Raw genomic sequence first — 17,977 nt, forward strand, 5'->3', positions numbered from 1 at the left:
GTATCACAAATGTCATTCAATATGTGTTTGTGTTTGTTAATATTGCAAGTCATTGAGTTTCATTGATAATGCAAGGTGACTGAAAACAAATATACCTTAATAGTGGCACAGTAAAATGATAAAGAGCTTGTGTTGCACTCTTTATTACACCGTATGTTTCTTTCCGATGATCCTGTATTTAGCTCTCCTGTATACATACGACTCATTATTGTTCTGCAAAATCCTTTCTTTTAGATTGGTCCCAATGTGAAAGAGCCATCTTCGTACAGGACATAGTAATCAGCCGCATTCTGAAGAGACAGTCAAGAAGTGACGTGGACGCAGTGCTCAACCGTTCTTGAAACCACTGAACTGAAAACATGCTGTGTGTAGACCAAATAGACCAAACAGATGCAGCGTAGCATTAAAAACAAGTGATATTAATACACTTTTTCATTATGATTTATCATTTTGAAGACCCTCAACACCTACTTTACAAATGTAGTGCATGTGTATGTAGTACAGTACTGATCTTTGAAAAATACAGTACCAGTCAAGTTTGGACACACCTACTCATTCAAGGGTTTTTCTTTATTTTTGCTATTTTCTACATTGTAGAATAATAGTGAAGACATCAAACATATGGAATCATCTAGTAACCAAAAAAGTGTTAAACAAATCAAAATACATTTTAGATTCTTCAAAGTAGCCACCCTTTGCCTTGATGACAGCTTTACACACTCTTGACATTCTCTCAACCAGCTTCACCTGGAATGCTTTCCAACAGTCTTTAAGGAGTTCCCATATATGATGAGCACTTGTCAGCTGCTTTTCCTTCACTCTGCGGTCCAACTCATCCCAAAACATCTCAATTGGGTTGTCAGTGTCTCCAGCAAAGCACCATCACACCACCTCTTCCATGCTTCATGGTGGGAACCACACATGCGGAGATCATCCGTTCACCTACTCTGCGTCTCACAAAGAAACGGAGGTAGGAACCAAAATATCAAATTTGGAATCATCAGACCAAAAGACAGATTTCCATTGCTCATGCTTCTTAGCCCAAGCAAGTCTCTTATTATTGGTGTCCTTTAGTAGTGTTTTCTTTGCAGCAATTCAACCATGAAGGCCTGATTCATGCAGTCTCCTCTGAACAGTTGATGTTGAGATGTGTCTGTTACTTGAACTCTGAAGCATTTATTTGGGCTTCAATTTCTGAGGCTGGTAACGCTAATGAACTTATCTTCTCCAGCAGAGGTAACTCTGGGTCTTCATCAGTTTCATCATAGCGCTTGATGTTTTGGGCGACTGCACTTGAAGAAACTTTCAAAGTTCTTGAAGTGTTCTGCATTGACTGACCTTCATGTCTTAAAGTAATGATGGACTGTCATTTCTATTTGCTTATTTGAGCTGTTCTTGCCATAATATGGACTTCATCTTTTACCAAATAGGGCTATCTTCTGTATACCACCCCTACCTTGTCACAATGTGCTCAAACGCATTTAAAAAGGAAAGAAATTCCACAAATGAACTTTTAACAAGTCACACCTCTTAATTGAAATGCATTCCAGGTGACTACCTCATATAGCTGGTTGAGAGAATGCCATGTGTGTAAAGCTGTCATCAAGGCAAAAAGTGGCTATTTTGAAGAATGTGAAATCTATTTTGATTTGAAGAATCTAAAATGTATTTTGATTTAACACGTTTTTGGTTACTAGATTCCATATGTTTGATGTCTTCACTATTATTCTACAATGTAGAAAATAGTAAAAATAAAGAAAAGCCCTTGAATGAGTAGGTGCATCCAAATTTTTGACTGGTACTTTATATAGACTATCTTTTTCCTGGATAGATGTGTACATATTGTCATGTCCTGACCAGTATAAGGGTTATTTGTTATTGTAGTTTGGTCAGGACGTGGCAGAGGGTATTTGTTTTATGTGGTTCGGGGTGGTGGTTTATTTAGTAGGGCGTTTGATTTATTATTTCTGGGTTTTTGGGTAATGTTCTGTTTGTATTTCTATGTGGTCTCTGGTCTTTTGTATTTCTATATCTGGTTTATTAGGGTTGGACTCTCAATTGGAGGCAGGTGTTTTCTCGTTGCCTCTGATTGGGAGTCCTATATATGGGTATTTGTTTGGTGTAGTGTTTGTGGGAGATTGTTTCTTGTTTTGCCTGTGTGAGCCTGACAAGACTGTTTTGTTATTTGTGTTCTTTTTATTTAAAATAAATAACAAGATGAGCATCCACATTCCTGCTGTGTTTTGGTCCTCTATTCCAGACGACAACCGTTGCACATATTTACAATTCAATTGGTTTTGTTGAAACTCAGTGACTAAGACAAAATGGGATTGATTGTCGATGCTCTATTTTATGTCATAGGAATGAAATACAATGTTAGTATGGTACATCATTTTGCATATTCTTTGACATCCTCATCAAATGAATGTCTTAAGATAGTGTGTCATACACACATGTGCACACACACTCATAGGTCTGCTGGTTCAGAGGCTGAATTCTCCTGTTTCCATTAGGGGCTCATTAGTGTCTTCATCCAGGCCCTGTGAAAAAGAGTGTTTGTTTAGTGAGTCCAGTTCAGCTCAATGTTTGTTTAGTAAGTCCAGTGCATCTAAACATGTGACCATGTCAATATGTATTTGATTGTGTGAGTGTATTCGGCCAGGTGCATATGTGCGTCCATGCGTATGTGCTAGTGTTTGTATATGCTGCTGCTGTTGTGTGTGTGCGTGTGCTGGCATTTGCGTGCATTTTATCTTGCCTGTGCTAGACGGTTGTAGGTCTGAGTGTGGGGGCCGCTGTACCGTCGTAGACCTCTCCAGGACAGGAAGAGAGTGTAGACAGAGGCCAGCAGACACTGTACTGTGAACATGATAGAGCTGCCCTTCGCTATGTACACACCTGCACGCTGAAAGGGAGACGACGGAGGGAGACAAAGAAAGGAGGGGGTTACACACAGAGAGAAAGACAGACACACACACACACACACACACACAGACAGACAGTACAACACACCTGTTGGTCTGTGTAGAGTGCTTTAGCCTGTGAAGTGATGAGGCTGTAGGCCAACAGAGCACAGCACCCCAGCAGTAGGCTGAAGATGTTCAGGCCTATCAATGTGGTCACCTGTTCAACACATTAACAGAACAGTGAGCATAACAACTTAACTTAAAATAAAAAATGGTGAAACACTTCACAATCACAGAAGCAATGAATTTAGCGACTCACTACTAACTGTGGCGAACAACACAAAAGATTCACTAGGGTGAGACTTCAAAATTGGGATAATGAATCCAAAAAGTATATCGTACATTTTTTTATTAATCAGATCGCTCATTGAATAAAGCACTTGTGTTATATATGCCTAGTTAAATCAAAAATAAATAGAACTATATATACTCACATTGAGTTTGTTGGGTTTCCTCTGAACTTCCATTGCCAGCCCTCCAGTGGCCAGATACTGTAACAACACAATAACCAGCCTAGTGACATCATCTATACCAGGGTCGTGTTCAGTGGGCACATCATGGGAAAAACATTTTGAAACAGGTAGTGACAACATAGACAGTGTCAACCGGGGATGCCTAGGCATTACCTCAGTGGGCTAACACAGTCTTGCATAAGACAGTGAAAAGTGAGGACTCACAAACAGGCCAGACCAGACTGGTGTAGTCAAGGAGACGGAACAGTTGAAGCTCACGCAGGCGTAGGTTACTGTGGTTAGGATGGAGGCCAGGGCACCAAAGACCTGCAAAACCTTAGAGTGACAGAGAGAGAGGGGGGTGCGGCAGAGACAGAGACAGGAGAAGTACCTTAGAGGGATGGTTTTGGGTAACACTTTATTTCACAGGAAATGGTAACGTATTTACGAAACTACATGGTAAAATCATAATAACTGATTAATAACAGTATTTGGTCACAGGGCACTGATTAGGAACCACAGGGTTGTTTTTTGTTTTCCTCATCTCACCCCAGTGACAAGGAGGCGGGTGTTAACGACTGTCCCAAACCAGCGTCCAATCCGCACATCTTTAAATTCTTCCTGATTGGTGGTTACAGTGAGTGGGTGGCCCGAGGTGCGGTCCTTAAAAAAAACATGGTACAGACCCTCTTGGAACATGTTCTGAGTCATCTGAGAAAGGCAGACAACAAACATATGTTGCAGTCTGATGATGTAAGAGACATGTCGCTGTTTGATGATGTAATAGCTTCAGCTGAAGATATTAGGAAAACGTATCCCATCTAATGGGCATATAAGGCTACACACACACACATTCACATACACACACCCATACACACACACACACACACTGTCACATTCAGACACACTCTGATCACAGCCTTTCTCTCTCTATCTTACCTTCAGCAGCAATGGGTCCACAGCCTGGCTTCCTCATGAACAACTTTCATATCCACAAAGAATAGAATCAGCCATCTAAACCTCATAGAGGGAAAAAAGAGAGGGACCTGAAATCATAAAGGCTTTGTGTTGGTCAGTCATTCACAGCGTCTCACTCTTCCGCCCTCACCACCACAGACTGACACGGTCAAAGTTCACCTGAAGCATAGTTTACTTCCAGGCTGATATGGCCCACCTCTAAGGAAGGGATAATGTGTTCTGATTGGCCACAGAGAGAGAGAGACTTGATCAATGAGGGGATCTGATTAATCTGGCCAGGACGCCCGGTTGGGCGCGTTTTGCACCTGGTGAAAGTTGATTGCATTCCTTTTGGAACCGGGCTGGCTCCAGGGTGTGAGCCAGGTGCTCACTTCAAAACCCATGGCAAAGTCAGCTCAGAATATAATTAAACATGTGGAGTAATGATTAGGATTAATTGCCTTTCCAATGAAAACTAGTTTGAAAATTCAAACAACAGTCAAAAGTTTGGACACACCTATAATTCAAGGGTTTATCTTTATTTGTACGTTTTTTTACATTGTAGAGTAATAGTGAAGATATCAAAACTATGAAATAACACATATGGAATCATGTAGTGACGAAAAAAGTGTTAAACAAATCAAAATATATTTTAGATTTTAGATTCTTCAAAGTAGACTTGAAAACAGCTCTGCACACTCTTGGCATTCTCTCAACCAGCTTCTCTTGGAATGCTTTTACAACAGTCTTGAAGGAGTTCCAACATATGCTGAGCACTTGTTGGCTGCTTTTCCTTCACTCTGCAGTCCAACTCATCCCAAACCATCTCAATTGGGTAAAGGTAGGGTGATTGTGGAGGCCAGATCATCTGATGCAACACTCCATCACTCTCGTTCTTGGTCAAATAGCCCTTACACAGCCTGGAGGTATGTTGAGTCATTGTCCTGTTTAAAAACAAATGATAGTCCCACTTAGGGCAAACCAGATGGGATGACGTACCGCTGCAGAATGCTGTGGTAGCCATGCTGGTTAAGTGTGCATTGAATTAAAAAAAAATCACTGACAGTGTCACCAGCAAAGCACCCCCACACCATCACACCTCCTCCTCCTTCAAGGTGGTGACTACAAATGCGGAGATCATCCGTTCACCTACTCTGCGTCTCCCAAAGACATGGCGGTTGGAACCAAATATCTCAAATTTGGACTCAACAGACCAAAGGACACATTTCCTCCAGTCTAATGTCCATTGCTCGTGTTTCTTGGCTAAAGCAGGTCTCTTCAAATTGGTATTCTTTAGTAGTGGTCTCTTTGCAGCAATTCGACCATGAAGGTCTGATTCATGCAGTCTCTGAACAGTTGAGGTTGAGATGTGTTTGTTACTTGAACTTTGTGAAGCTTTTATTTGGGATGCAATTTCTGAGGCTGGTAATTCTGATTAATTTATCCTCTGCAGCAGAGTAACTCTGGGTCTTCCTTTCCTGTGGCGGTCCTCATGAGAGCCAGATTCATCATAGCGCTTCATGGTTTTTGCGACTGCACTTGAAGAAACTTTCAAAGTTCTTGACATTATCCTGATTGACTGACCTTAATGTCTTAAAGTAATGACGGACTGTTGTTTCTCTTTGCTTATTTGAGCTGTTCTTGCCATAATATGGACTTGGTCTTTTACCAAATAGGGCTATCTTCTGTATACCACCCCTACCTTGTCACAACACACCTGATTGGCTCAAAGGCATTAAGAAGGAAAGAAATTATACAAATTAACTCCAATACCTTGACTTTGTTGTCCTTAACCTGTTATGGATAGGGGGCAGTATTTTCACGGCCGGATAAAAAACGTACCCGATTTAATCTGATTATTACTCCTGCCCAGAAACTAGAATATGCATATAATTATTAGATTTGGATAGAAAACACTCCACAGTTTCTAAAACTGTTTGAATGGTGTCTGTGAGTATAACAGAACTCATTTGGCAGGCCAAAACCTGAGAAGATTCCTTACAGGAAGTGCCCTCTCTGACCATTCTTTGGCCTTCTACACTCTCTTTATTGAAAACTGACGATCTCTGCTGTAACGTGACACTTCCTACGGCTCCCATAGGCTCTCAGAAGGCGGCAAAATGTTGAATGATGGCTTTGCAGGCCCTGGCTGAAAAACAGTAGCGCATTTGGATAGTGGTCGATCAGAGAACAATGAGACTGGGGCGAGTGCACGAGGCGACACCATGTTTTTATTTTTTCGTCTTTGAACGAAAACAGGGTTTCCCGGTCGGAATATTATCGCTTTTTTAGGAGAAAAATCGCATAAAAATTGATTTTAAACAGCGGTTGACATGCTTCGAAGTACGGTAATGGAATATTTCGATTTTTTTTTGTCACGAAACGCGTCAGGCACGTAACCCTTCGTCACCCTTCAGATAGTGTCTTGAACGCACGAACAAAACGCCGCTATTTGGATATAACTATGGATTATTTGGAACCAAACCAACATTTGTTATTGAAGTAGAAGTCCTGGGAGTGCATTCTGACGAAGAACAGCAAAGGTAATCCAATTTTTATTATAGTAAATCGGAGTTTGGTGAGTACCAAACTTGGTGGCTGTCAAAATAGCTAGCCATGATGGCCAGGCTATCTACTCAGAATATTGCAAAATGTGCTTTCACCGAAAAGCTATTTTAAAATCGGACACCGCGATTGCATAAAGGAGTTCTGTATCTATAATTCTTAAAATAATTGTTATGTTTTTTGTGAACGTTTATCGTGAGTAATTTAGTAAATTCACCGTAAGTGTTCGGTGGGAATGCTAGTTCTGAACGTCACATGCTAATGTAAAAAGCTGGTTTTTGATATAAATATGAACTTGATTGAACAAAACATGCATGTATTGTATAACATAATGTCCTAGGAGTGTCATCTGATGAAGATCATCAAAGGTTAGTGCTGCATTTAGCTGTGGTTTTGTTGTTTGTGACATTATATGCTAGCTTGAAAAATGGGTGTCTGAATATTTCTGGCTGGGTACTCTGCTGACATAATCTAATGTTTTGCTTTCGCTGTAAAGCCTTTTTGAAATCGGACAGTGTCGTTAGATAAAGGAGAGTCTTGTCTTTAAAATGGTGTACAATAGTCATATGTTTGAAAAATGGAAGTTTTTGGATTTTTGAGGAATTTGTAATTCGCGCCACGCCTATCATTGGATATTGGAGCAGGTGTTCCGCTAGCGGAACATCTAGCCATTTTGCCACAACTTTGGAAGTATGCTTGAGGTCATTGTCCATTTGGAAGACCCATTTCAGACCAAGCTTTAACTTCCTGACTGATGTCTTGAGATGTTGCTTCAATATATCCACATAATTTTGCATCCTCATGATGCCATCTATTTTGTGAAGTGCACCAGTCCCTCCTGTAGCAAAGCACCCCCACAACATGATGCTGCCACCCCCGTGCTTCACAGTTGGGATGGTGTTCTTTGGCTTGCAAGCCTCCCCCTTTTTCCTCCAAACACAACGATGGTCATTATGGCCAAACAATTCTATTTTTGTTTCATCAGACCAGAGGACATTTCTCCAAAAAGTACGATCTTTGTCCCCATGTGCAGTTGCAAACTGTAGTCTTGCTTTTTTAATGGCAGTTTTGGAGCAGTGGCTTCTTCCTTGCTGAGCGTTATGTCGATATAGGACTCGTTTTACTGTGGCTATAGATACTTTTGTACCTGTTTCCTCCAGCATCTTCACAAGGTCCTTTGCTGTTGTTCTGGAATTGATTTGAACTTTTCGCAACAAAGTACGTTCATCTCTAGGAGACAGAACGCGTCTCCTTCCTGAGCGGTATGATGGCTGCATGGTCCCATGATGTTTATACTCGCGTACTATTGTTTGTACAGATGAACGTGGTACCTTCAGGCGTTTGGAAATTGCTCCCAAGGATGAACCAGACTTGTGGAGGTCTACAATCTTTTTTCTGAGGTCTTGGCTGATTTCTTTTGATTTCGCCATGATGTCAAGCAAAGAGGCACTGAGTTTGAAGGTAGGCCTTCAAATACATCCACAGGTACACCCCCAATTGACTCAAATGATGTTAATTAGCCTATCATGACATCATGATAAAACAATGACATCATTTTCTGGACTTTTCCAAGCTGTTTAAAGGCACAGTCAACTTAGTATATGTAAACTTCTGACACACTGGAATTGTGATACAGTGAATAATAAGTGAAATAATCTGTCTGTAAACAATTGTTGGAAAAATTACTTGTGTCATGCATAAAGTAGATGTCCTAACCGACTTGGCAAAACTATAGTTTGTTAACCTAGAAATTTGTGGAGTGGTTGAAAAACGAGTTTTAATGACTCCAACCTAAGTGTATGTAAACTTCCGACTTCAACTTTATATCTCAAAAGACCCGACTGAATATTACACTCCGAAAGCTTGTCAACAACTTGTGGTGGAGTGAGTAAGCAAAGCATCAGTGCCATATGTATGTATGTATTAACAGTGAGAAGGCTAGGCAGTGTGCTAATGTTAGGCAATTATGCTGGCACAAACAGAGTGAAGGGTTTCTCTGAATTGCTCCTCCTAGGCTAGTTAAAGGTTAACACTAGTTAACCATTACAACTACAGTATACAGTATGTGTCCAGTAAACAAGGTAGTCCCCGCCCCAAGAGATTAGACTTTCCTTGGAGCAGTAACACAGAGAATAACTAGGACAGCGTCATCATTTCTGCACTACAGGAACTATATGTTACCTTGGCAGTTACCCTATCAGCATTTATCAACATTGTCAACGTTATCAGCCAAGACACTTTGACACTAAAAGGGTAATTCATGCGTAAATTAAATGTTGCAATTTGCCAGATCACAGTTTGGATTTAGCTTCTTCTTGTTGCAGGTAAGGCCAGAGTAATCATTTACAAGTCACTGTTGATCTCATAAGCTTTTTTTTAAATTGTAACTGGTGTGGAGTTGTGCTTTTAGAAATATTTGTTCCTAAATGCATGTTTGCCCACTTGTCACCTGTTGTGGTTCCTCTTAATTCTGTGAGGGTCGTATTAAACTTCCCAGAGTTTTGATATTTCTACACTTGTAATCCTTTATTTTGGTCAAGTTTCAACCACTGAGTTTTAATTGGTGTGCACTGTGTAGGTATTCTTCTCTCATCACATTGTCATGGAAAGTCTTGCACAGGGACACTCAAAGTCAACCTTAATCATTGTTTATTGTAAGCATGCTGGAGAGGTTCCAACAAAGTTGATGCACCATAGTGAACGTCTGTCAGGAGCTCTTCCGGGGCAGTCCCGTTAGTTCCTTTATATACTGCAGACAGGTCATATTTGCATGATTTAGCTTTTTCATAAGTAATTCATCATTAACGTTTGCTTCATTCATGTTGTCACGCCCTAACCATAGAGAGCCCTCTGGGTTCTCTATGGTGTATAGGTCAGAGCGTGACTAGGGGCTTTCTAGCGTTTCTATTTCTATGTTGGTATTTGTATGGTTCCCAATTAGAGCCAGCTGATTATCGTTGTCTCTAATTGGGGATCATACTTAAGTTGACCATTGTTCCCACCTGTGTTGTGGGATATTGTTTTCAGTTAGTGCCTAAGTGCGCTCTGTACTGGACGTTTGTTTATTCTTTGTTGTTTTTGTTAAGTTTCACTTTGTAATAAAGTATGTGGAACTATACGCATGCTGCGCCTTGGTCTGCTCCTTTTGACGAACGTGACACGTGACCAACCAATACTGGGTCATCTATGTGACAGACCAATACCTCACAAGGCTTCTTCTCTCAGCTAAGACCTTGAAACGGAGATATCTTTTGTTCTCAAAACAAGGGTCTGGGCGTACTGCCAAATAGCAGATATTGAGGAAATTTCCATCACAACCTACTATTTCAGACACTTTGCCCCTGTTAAATGTACTGGATGTGCGTATGCTGCTGTCACCCTTTTAGGTTATCATCCCCCCAGGACTGTGTGGAAAGGACAAGCGTTGTAGGGCAGATTTCAGTTCAGAACACTTCATCTTTAGAGTGGACACCAGACACCTCCCCAGAGACAGAGCTCTTGGCAAAGGTCAAATCAAATCAAACAGTGACATCCATTACAGACACTAATAATAAGAATAACTGGTCATAACTTGGTGAAAATTGTATTTAAACTTCATAAAAGCAGACTTTATAGAACTCAACGCCATTAGTTTAATGACATAGAGAGTCATCGTGGTAAGAGTTTATTCACAATAAAAAGTTAAATGAATATGAATGGTGTTTGAATGAGCACAGGATTTGAATGTTATGGACACGCTCCCTAATTGGTGGAAATTATGTTTATGGTCTAACAGGTCTGCTAAAACAGATAAAGGTTAGAAGGGAAGGGATTATTTGAGTATTATATCAATTTCAAGTCAGAAGTCCTCGTCAATACTAAAGCCTACTCAGTCATCATTCATGTCAAGGTCTGAGTAGTCCATCAGGCATAGTCAGATCCCTCAGCTATCCACAACATTGTAGAGTGGGTCTTTCCTACTGTCAGGAATTCAGCTCCTCAGACATCCACTTCAAGGTTGTGTCAGAGTTCACAGAGCTCTGAAACTGGGGGACAAACCCAGTCAGGGTCTACCTCCTGGGGTCAAAGGGTCACTGCAGCCCAGATACTGGTGACCTATAACCCTGAGGATCATTGTGATCATCATCACCATGGAAAAGTGGGCAGATTGCCTGGTCCAGTTCAGGTGTGATTTTCTTTCATGTTTGTAGCATTTTATTTCTACCTTTATTTAGCTAGGCAAGTCAGTTAAGAATAAATTCTCATTTACAATGACGGCCTAGGAACAGTGGGTTAACGGCCTAGTTCAGGGGCAGAACGACAGATTTTTACCTTGTCAGCTCGGGGATTCAATCTAGCAACCATTCAGTTACTGGCCAAATGCTCTAAACACTAGGCTACCTGCCACCCCAAAGCATAATGTATCTTAATGTTTATGTGGTGTCTTGTTGTAACTTGACATGCTACACTCTGAGAATAAAGGGATAGGTTAGGTTACAAAATTGTTCGCTGTGTACAAAAATATCAAAATGCACATAATGTTCCTTCAGAGGTACACATATGATCTCTCATGGTACTGTTCAGTACCTTTTAGGGAACATGTACGGATAATCTAGTACAGAGGTCATCAACCTTTTCTGAGCCAAGATTCCATTCTACCGCTCAGACTTAAAAAAAAAACATTACTTAAAAAACTTAAGCCTATGCAACCTTAACCTATTAAAATATTTATGTTGCAATGAAGTTTGTGCAGTAGGCTATAGGCTCAATACGTTACCACTGCATATTGGCAATTCTTGAATTGCCCTGCCAATGTTTCAAAATGTGAGGTCTATGATCACAATGGTAATTGATCATTTGTTGTATTACTTGTGAAGCATAAATATAAATCCTTTGCATTTTTTTTATTGCACTGGACTGATTTTTTCTATTTAACTAGGCAAGTCAGTTAAGAACAAATTCTTATTTACAATGACAGCCTACCCCGGCCAAACCCAGATGACGCTGGGCCAATTTGGACTCCCAATCACAGCCAGATGTCACTAGCCACTTTAAACAATGTTTTCATAACCTACATTACTCATCTCATATGTATATACTGTACTCTATACCATCTACTACATCTTGCCATCCTGATGTATTGTATCACTAGCCACCTTAAACAATGCCGCTTTATATGTTTTCATACCCTACATTACTCATCTCATATGTATATACTGTACTCCATACCATCTACTGCATCTTGCCTATGCCGTTCAGCCATCACTCATTTATATATTTTTATGTACATATTCATATTCATTCCTTTACACTTGTGTGTACAAGGTAGTTGTTGTGGATTTGTTAGGTTATATTACTTGTTAGATATTACTGCATGGTCAGAACTAGAAGCACAAGCATTTCGCTACATTTGCATTAACACCTGCTAACCATGTGTATGTGACAAATAGATTTGATTTGATTTGATTTGCAGCCTCTTGCACTAACTTAGACCAGTGATAGAGAGAGAGAGAGAGAGAGAGAGAGAGAGAGAGAGAGAGAGAGAGAGAGAGAGAGAGAGAGAGAGAGAGAACCTTATTGGCTGCCTCTCAACATCCCTAAGCTCTTCCTCCGCTAACTAAACAAAAAGCGACACCTTCCAGCTGATGCCGAAACTCGAGCCACACTTCGTTACTTCTGACTCGTGCACCAATTCGTATGACCAGAGAACGTCGCTAATAACAACACAAGTCTATCGATACACATTGTATCACGAGTGGATAGGGAGAAGGAGTTTTATGGCTTATAAAAGTGTTGAATAAAGTGTTGACAGTGCTGAATAAAATCTTATACATTAACTCACTCATAAAAACAGCAGATATTTTCTGTATTTGTTGACAGTCTTAAAGATTTGAAATCTCACACAGTGAGTTGACAATTAACTTCGCAGTGGGCTCGTGGAAGCTGCAGACACAGTGATCTGAGCTATCTGATTGGCCAGCGGTAGGCCTATAAGTGCACTTGATTGCTCTCCATGCCCGCCGGGTAGGCAGAGTTTGTACCTTCAGACGCATGAAATAGTTCAAAATGGGAACACCAACCACTTCAGCTGAATCCAAATACCTCATCCCCATACTGTATTTATTTATTTATTTTCCTCCTTTGCACCCCAGTATCTCTACTTGCACTTTCATCTTCTGCACATCTCTCACTCCAGTGTTTAATTGCTATATCGTAATTACCTCGCCACTATGGCCAATTGTATTGCCTTACCTCCCTTATCTTACCTCATTTGCACACACTGTATATAGATTTTTCTATTGTGTTATTGATTGTATGTTTGTTTATTCCATGTGTAACTCTGTGTTGTTGTTTGTGTCAAACTGCTTTGCTTTATCTTGGCCAGGTCGCAGTTGTAAATGAGAACTTGTTCTCAACTAGCCTACCTGGTTAAATAAAGGTTAAATTAAAAATAAATAATGCACCTAATGCAAACAACGTGAACCAAATAAAAAAAATAGGAAAACAAGGCTTTATTGTTGGGCATTTTACAGAAATGTTTGCTGATCGACTAGGAAAGCCTCTGGTACAATGGTACATTTTTTATACCAATATTTTTAATATAAAGGTACAATCAAACACATTCCCCCCCAAAACATTTTTTCCCGATCTTAATCCAACACTGAGCGAACTTGTCAAGATTTCCCCAATCCTATAGTGCAGGTATGTGTCTGTTGCACACACACAAACACACACTGCTGTGTGTTTCTTGTGTTGTTCAGATCAGGTCCAGTAACGATAAGGCAGTGGAAATGCTTTTTCGGTGAACCCCCCCCACGGGACAGTTGAGCTAACGTGCCTAATGTGATCAGCATGAGGTTGTAAGTAACAAGAAAAATTCCCAGGACATAGGCATATCTGATATGGGCAGAAAGCTTAAATTCTTGTTAATCTAACTGCACTCTCCAATTTACAGTAGCTATTACAGTGAAAGAATACCATGCTATTGTTTGAGGAGAGTGCACAGTTATGAACTTGAAAATGTATCAATTAACCAATTAGGCACATTTGGGCAGACTTGAAACAACATTTTGAACAGAAATGCAATGGTTCATTGGATCCATCTAAAACGTTGCACATATACTGCTGCCATCTAGTGGACACAATCTAAATTGCACCTAAACTGGAATAATACATTGTGGCCTTTCTCTTGCATTTCAAAGATGATGAAAAAAAATCATGTTTTTTTCTTTTGTATTATCTTTTACCAGATCTAATGTGTTATATCTTCCTACATTCATTTCCACAAACTTCAAAGTGATTCCTTTCAAATGGTATCAAGAATATGCATATGCTTGCTTCAGGTCCTGAGCTACGGGCAGTTAGATTTGGGTATGTCATTTTAGGCAAAATAACTGTAAAAAGGGTCCGATCCTTAAGAGGTTTTAAGATCACAGACCAGGGGGCAGACCAGCCTCCAATTGGCCAATTTAGGATTGAGAGGAACACTGGTTGGCTGTCTGTCACGGAACCCTTGGACCGGGAGCAAAAGGCCAAACAGACCGTATGGTAACACCATGGCACTCTGTTATAGGAAAACAAAATGGAGGAATCCCATTTACTTTCATCAGTGTGACAGTATTGACAGTGACAGTAATGGCAGTAGTGTATTGTGACTGATGTAGTGTACTGACTGTGTAGACCTTCACAGTATGAGTGATACTGACTGATATAGACTTACATTTACATTTTTTACATTTTTTGTCATTTAGCAGACGCTCTTATCCAGAGCGACTTACAGTAGTGAATGCATACATTTCATAAAATTTTTTTTTTCCGTACTCCCATCTATTTGACTTGGGACCAGACATACAGTACTTACAGTATGCCAGTTAATGTAGCATGGATGTTTAGATATTTGTGTAAAGTGTGATGTATGTATCATGTAGATATACACTACCGTTCAAAAGTTTGGGGTCACCCAGAAATGTCCTTGTTTTTGAAAGAAAAGCCCATTTTTTTGTCCATTCAAATAACATCAAATTGATCAGAAATACAGTGTAGATATTGTTAATGTTGTAAATGACTATTGTAGCAGGAAACGGCAGATTATTTTATGGAATATCTACATAGGCGTACAGTGGCCCATTATCAGCAACCATCACTTCTGTGTTCCAATGGCACGTTGTGTTAGCTAATCCATGTTTATAAGTTTAAAAGGCTAATTTATCATTAGAAAACCCTTTTGCAATTATGTTAGCACAGCTGAAAACTGTTGTCCTGATTAAAGAAGCAATAAAACTGACCTTCTTTTATACTAGTTGAGTATCTGGAGCATCAGCATTTGTGGGTTCGATTACAGGCTCAAAATGTCTAGAAACAAAGTACTTTCTTCTGAAACTCATCAGTCTATTCTTGTTCTGAGAAATGAAGGTTATTCCATGCGAGAAATTGCCAAGAAACTGAAGATCTCGTACAGCGCTGTGTACTGCTCCCTTCACAGAACAGCGCAAACTGTCTCTAACCAGAATAGAAAGAGGAGTGGGAGGCCCCGGTGCACAACTGAGCAAGAGGACAAGTACATTAGAGTGTCTAGTTTGAGAAACAGACGTCTCACAAGTCCTAAACTGGCAGCTTTATTAAATAGTACCCGCAAAACATCAGTCTCTACGTCAACAGTGAAGAGGCGACTCCGGGATGCTGTCCCTTTCTGGGCAGCGTCGCTGAGGCTGCACAGATATTAATTTATATAACTCTGTAAGTGTACAAGTCCAACAACACTGGGACAAATCAGTTTACCCAATTAGAATTTCCTGGGATTATCATCATCTGCTTGCATTCAAGAAACTCTCCTGTTAATCACCCACCCTGTCTCCCATCTATTTGCCAGTACACATCCTCAGTCCCAGAGAACCAGATGCCTGCCTTAGTGGTGGTGATGGCAGTGACAGATGCTGACTACCCCATTCACCATCCTGGAGGAGCCGGTTCAGAACTGTACAGGGAGACACCGATGGCAAGTTCAACAACTCCACTGGACCCACTGGAGACCAGGGAATCATCACCACCGCCAAGGATAACAATGTTATATAACAATGTTCTATGACCGGTTATTTATTCATTATTTATTCATTCTGAAAGGTATGCCCTATGTGGTCATTTAGACAATTCTTTCTCTCTTTTTATGTCTCTCAGGATTTGGACTATGAGAGTGTTACTGTGTTCAGTCTGTTGGTGGTGGTGGAGAATGAGGTGGTGGTCTCTTGTAGACAGTGATCTGCATGTGGACAGTGACCTGGTCCTCTATACAGCCACTGACCCAGACACCACCATGACACAGACAGTCAGGTATATAATATATGTGAACAACTGGGTTTGAACATGGGTCGTCTGGGCTACACAAGACTATAAATCCACTGAGCTAAAGCCTATCTCTATTTTAGTGTGTGCGTGTGCGTGTGCGTATGCGTATGCGTGCATGTGTGTTTCAGGTACAGGATGGCCAGTGAACGTAGTGGGTGGCTGAGCCTCAACGAGACCACTGGTCAGCTCCAGATCAGGAATCCTATGGACAGAGAGTCTCCTTTTGTTACAGATGGCACATACACAGCTCTCATCCTAGCCATTGATAATGGTACGGAAATATTCACACAATATCTTCTATGCAGACATCTAGTCAGACATTTATTATAATAGATACAGTAATAGATGGATGCTGGCAGCAACTCTCACAGACACACATTCCCTTACTGTCTCTCTCTCTTCCAGGTGAGGTCCCAGCCACAGGCACATGGTCCCTAGTGATTAAGCTGGAGGATGTAAACGACAATGCTCCGACCATTGACCCTCTGCAGCCGGCAGCCCCAGTCGCAGGACATCTCCGTCAGAGACCCCGACGGGCCCAGCCCTTCAAAACAGAGCAAGTGGGTCTGTCCCAGAAATACTGGAGCGCCCGCATGAACGACAGCCATGAGTGAATGACTGAGTGAGTGACTGAGCGAGTGCATGTGTGTCTGATTTTATTGTAACTGTTGTGTTGTGGGTTTTGGGTATTGCCATATAAAAACTGGCATTCAACTTTGTGGGGTTTTATGTGTTGTCAGAGAGCAGTGTCATTCTGAGTATGAGGTAATCTCTAAAGGTGGGCCTTTATGACCTGGTACTGAGGGTTTACGACAATGAGGGCCTCTAACAGGACACCTCATTACATTCACAGGTACATTATAAATTACAGTTTCCTAAAAATAATATACATATACTCTGTATTTATACATCCAGAGTTACAGAGCAGATGATAAAAAATAGAGATAGAGAATAAAGTTCTTAAAGTGTACAGGCACTAGGAGTCATCATTCTACAACAATACAATTATAAATCAAGATAACTCATGCGTCTCTGTGTTTCCCCGATCCTTTTTTCATTTTATCCAAGAGCAGGAATGAACACATACAGGCAGTTATTGTTGAAACATGATAAACAGGTGAGAAGGTGGCCGGCTTCGTCATCAAATCAAATCAAACTTTATTTGTCACATGCGCCGAATACAACATGTGTAGACCTTACCGTGAAATGCTTACTTATAAGCCCTTAACTAACAGTGCAGTTCAAGAAAGATTTAAGAAAATATTTACCAAATAAACTAAAGTAAATAATAATAAAAAGTAACACAATAAAATAACAATAACGAGGCTATGTACAGGGGGTACCGGTACCGAGTCAATGTGCGGGGGTACAGGTTAGTTGAGGTAATCTGTACATGTAGGTAGGGGTGAAGTGACTATGTATAGATAATAAACAGCGAGTAGCAGCAGTGTACAAAACAAATGGGGGGGGTGTCAATGTAAATAGTCCGGTGGCCATTTGACTAATTGTTCAGCAGTCTTATGGCTTGGGAAAAGGTGTTGTCGTGCCCTCTTCACAACTGTCTTGGTGTGTTTGGACCATGATAGTTCGTAATGGTGATGTGGACACCAAGGAACTTGAAACTCTCGACCCGCTCTACTACAGCCCTGTCGATGTTAATGGGGCTTGTTCGGCCCTCCTTTTTCTGTAGTCCACAATAAGCTTCTTTGTCTTGCT

The 17,977-nt window shown here is 40.7% G+C and overlaps 3 protein-coding genes across 3 annotated transcripts in view; 2 read left to right on the forward strand and 1 right to left on the reverse strand.

Moving 5' to 3' along the window:
* LOC106597893 (uncharacterized) overlaps window positions 1-2,230 on the forward strand; it is a 42,014-nt gene extending 39,784 nt beyond the window's left edge. Inside the window, exon 32 of the mRNA XM_082963253.1 lies at window positions 235-2,230. Within this exon, the coding sequence (XP_082819379.1) occupies window positions 235-250 (16 nt within the window). The 3' untranslated portion in view covers window positions 251-2,230. The remainder of the gene's footprint in view (window positions 1-234) is intronic.
* Window positions 2,231-2,330: 100 nt separating this feature from the next.
* On the reverse strand, window positions 2,331-4,574 carry tmem253 (transmembrane protein 253). Its single transcript, XM_014148566.3, has 7 exons — window positions 4,358-4,574; window positions 3,968-4,129; window positions 3,644-3,754; window positions 3,401-3,457; window positions 3,013-3,123; window positions 2,759-2,905; window positions 2,331-2,540 (listed from the first exon to the last, which is right to left on the reverse strand). Exons 2-7 carry the CDS (start codon window positions 4,127-4,129, stop codon window positions 2,484-2,486), a joined length of 645 nt encoding a protein of 214 aa, XP_014004041.3. The 5' UTR covers window positions 4,358-4,574; the 3' UTR covers window positions 2,331-2,483.
* Window positions 4,575-15,093: 10,519 nt separating this feature from the next.
* Window positions 15,094-17,283, forward strand: si:dkey-30c15.12 (cadherin-1). Its single transcript, XM_082962663.1, has 3 exons — window positions 15,094-16,246; window positions 16,390-16,532; window positions 16,667-17,283. The coding sequence occupies exons 1-3, from the start codon at window positions 16,083-16,085 to the stop codon at window positions 16,873-16,875; spliced, it is 516 nt and encodes a 171-aa protein (XP_082818789.1). The 5' UTR covers window positions 15,094-16,082; the 3' UTR covers window positions 16,876-17,283.
* Window positions 17,284-17,977: the final 694 nt, after the last annotated feature.

This window comes from Salmo salar, chromosome 16 (assembly GCF_965601325.2).
Source record: "Salmo salar chromosome 16, fSalSal1, whole genome shotgun sequence".
NCBI classification, from domain to species: domain Eukaryota; kingdom Metazoa; phylum Chordata; class Actinopteri; order Salmoniformes; family Salmonidae; genus Salmo; species Salmo salar.

Excerpts from the sequence above, each read along its gene's own strand:
- si:dkey-30c15.12 (XM_082962663.1), top strand. The coding sequence starts at position 16,083 with ATGTCTCTCAGGATTTGGACTATGAGAGTGTTACTGTGTTCAGTCTGT. Across the intron at positions 16,247-16,389 it reads ACCATGACACAGACAGTCAG|GTACAGGATGGCCAGTGAAC; the intron begins GTATATAATATA and ends TGTGTGTTTCAG. Across the intron at positions 16,533-16,666 it reads CATCCTAGCCATTGATAATG|GTGAGGTCCCAGCCACAGGC; the intron begins GTACGGAAATAT and ends TCTCTCTTCCAG.
- tmem253 (XM_014148566.3), bottom strand. The coding sequence starts at position 4,129 with ATGACTCAGAACATGTTCCAAGAGGGTCTGTACCATGTTTTTTTTAAG. Across the intron at positions 3,755-3,967 it reads CCCGCCTCCTTGTCACTGGG|GTTTTGCAGGTCTTTGGTGC; the intron begins GTGAGATGAGGA and ends TGTCACTCTAAG. Across the intron at positions 2,906-3,012 it reads CACTCTACACAGACCAACAG|CGTGCAGGTGTGTACATAGC; the intron begins GTGTGTTGTACT and ends TCTCCCTTTCAG.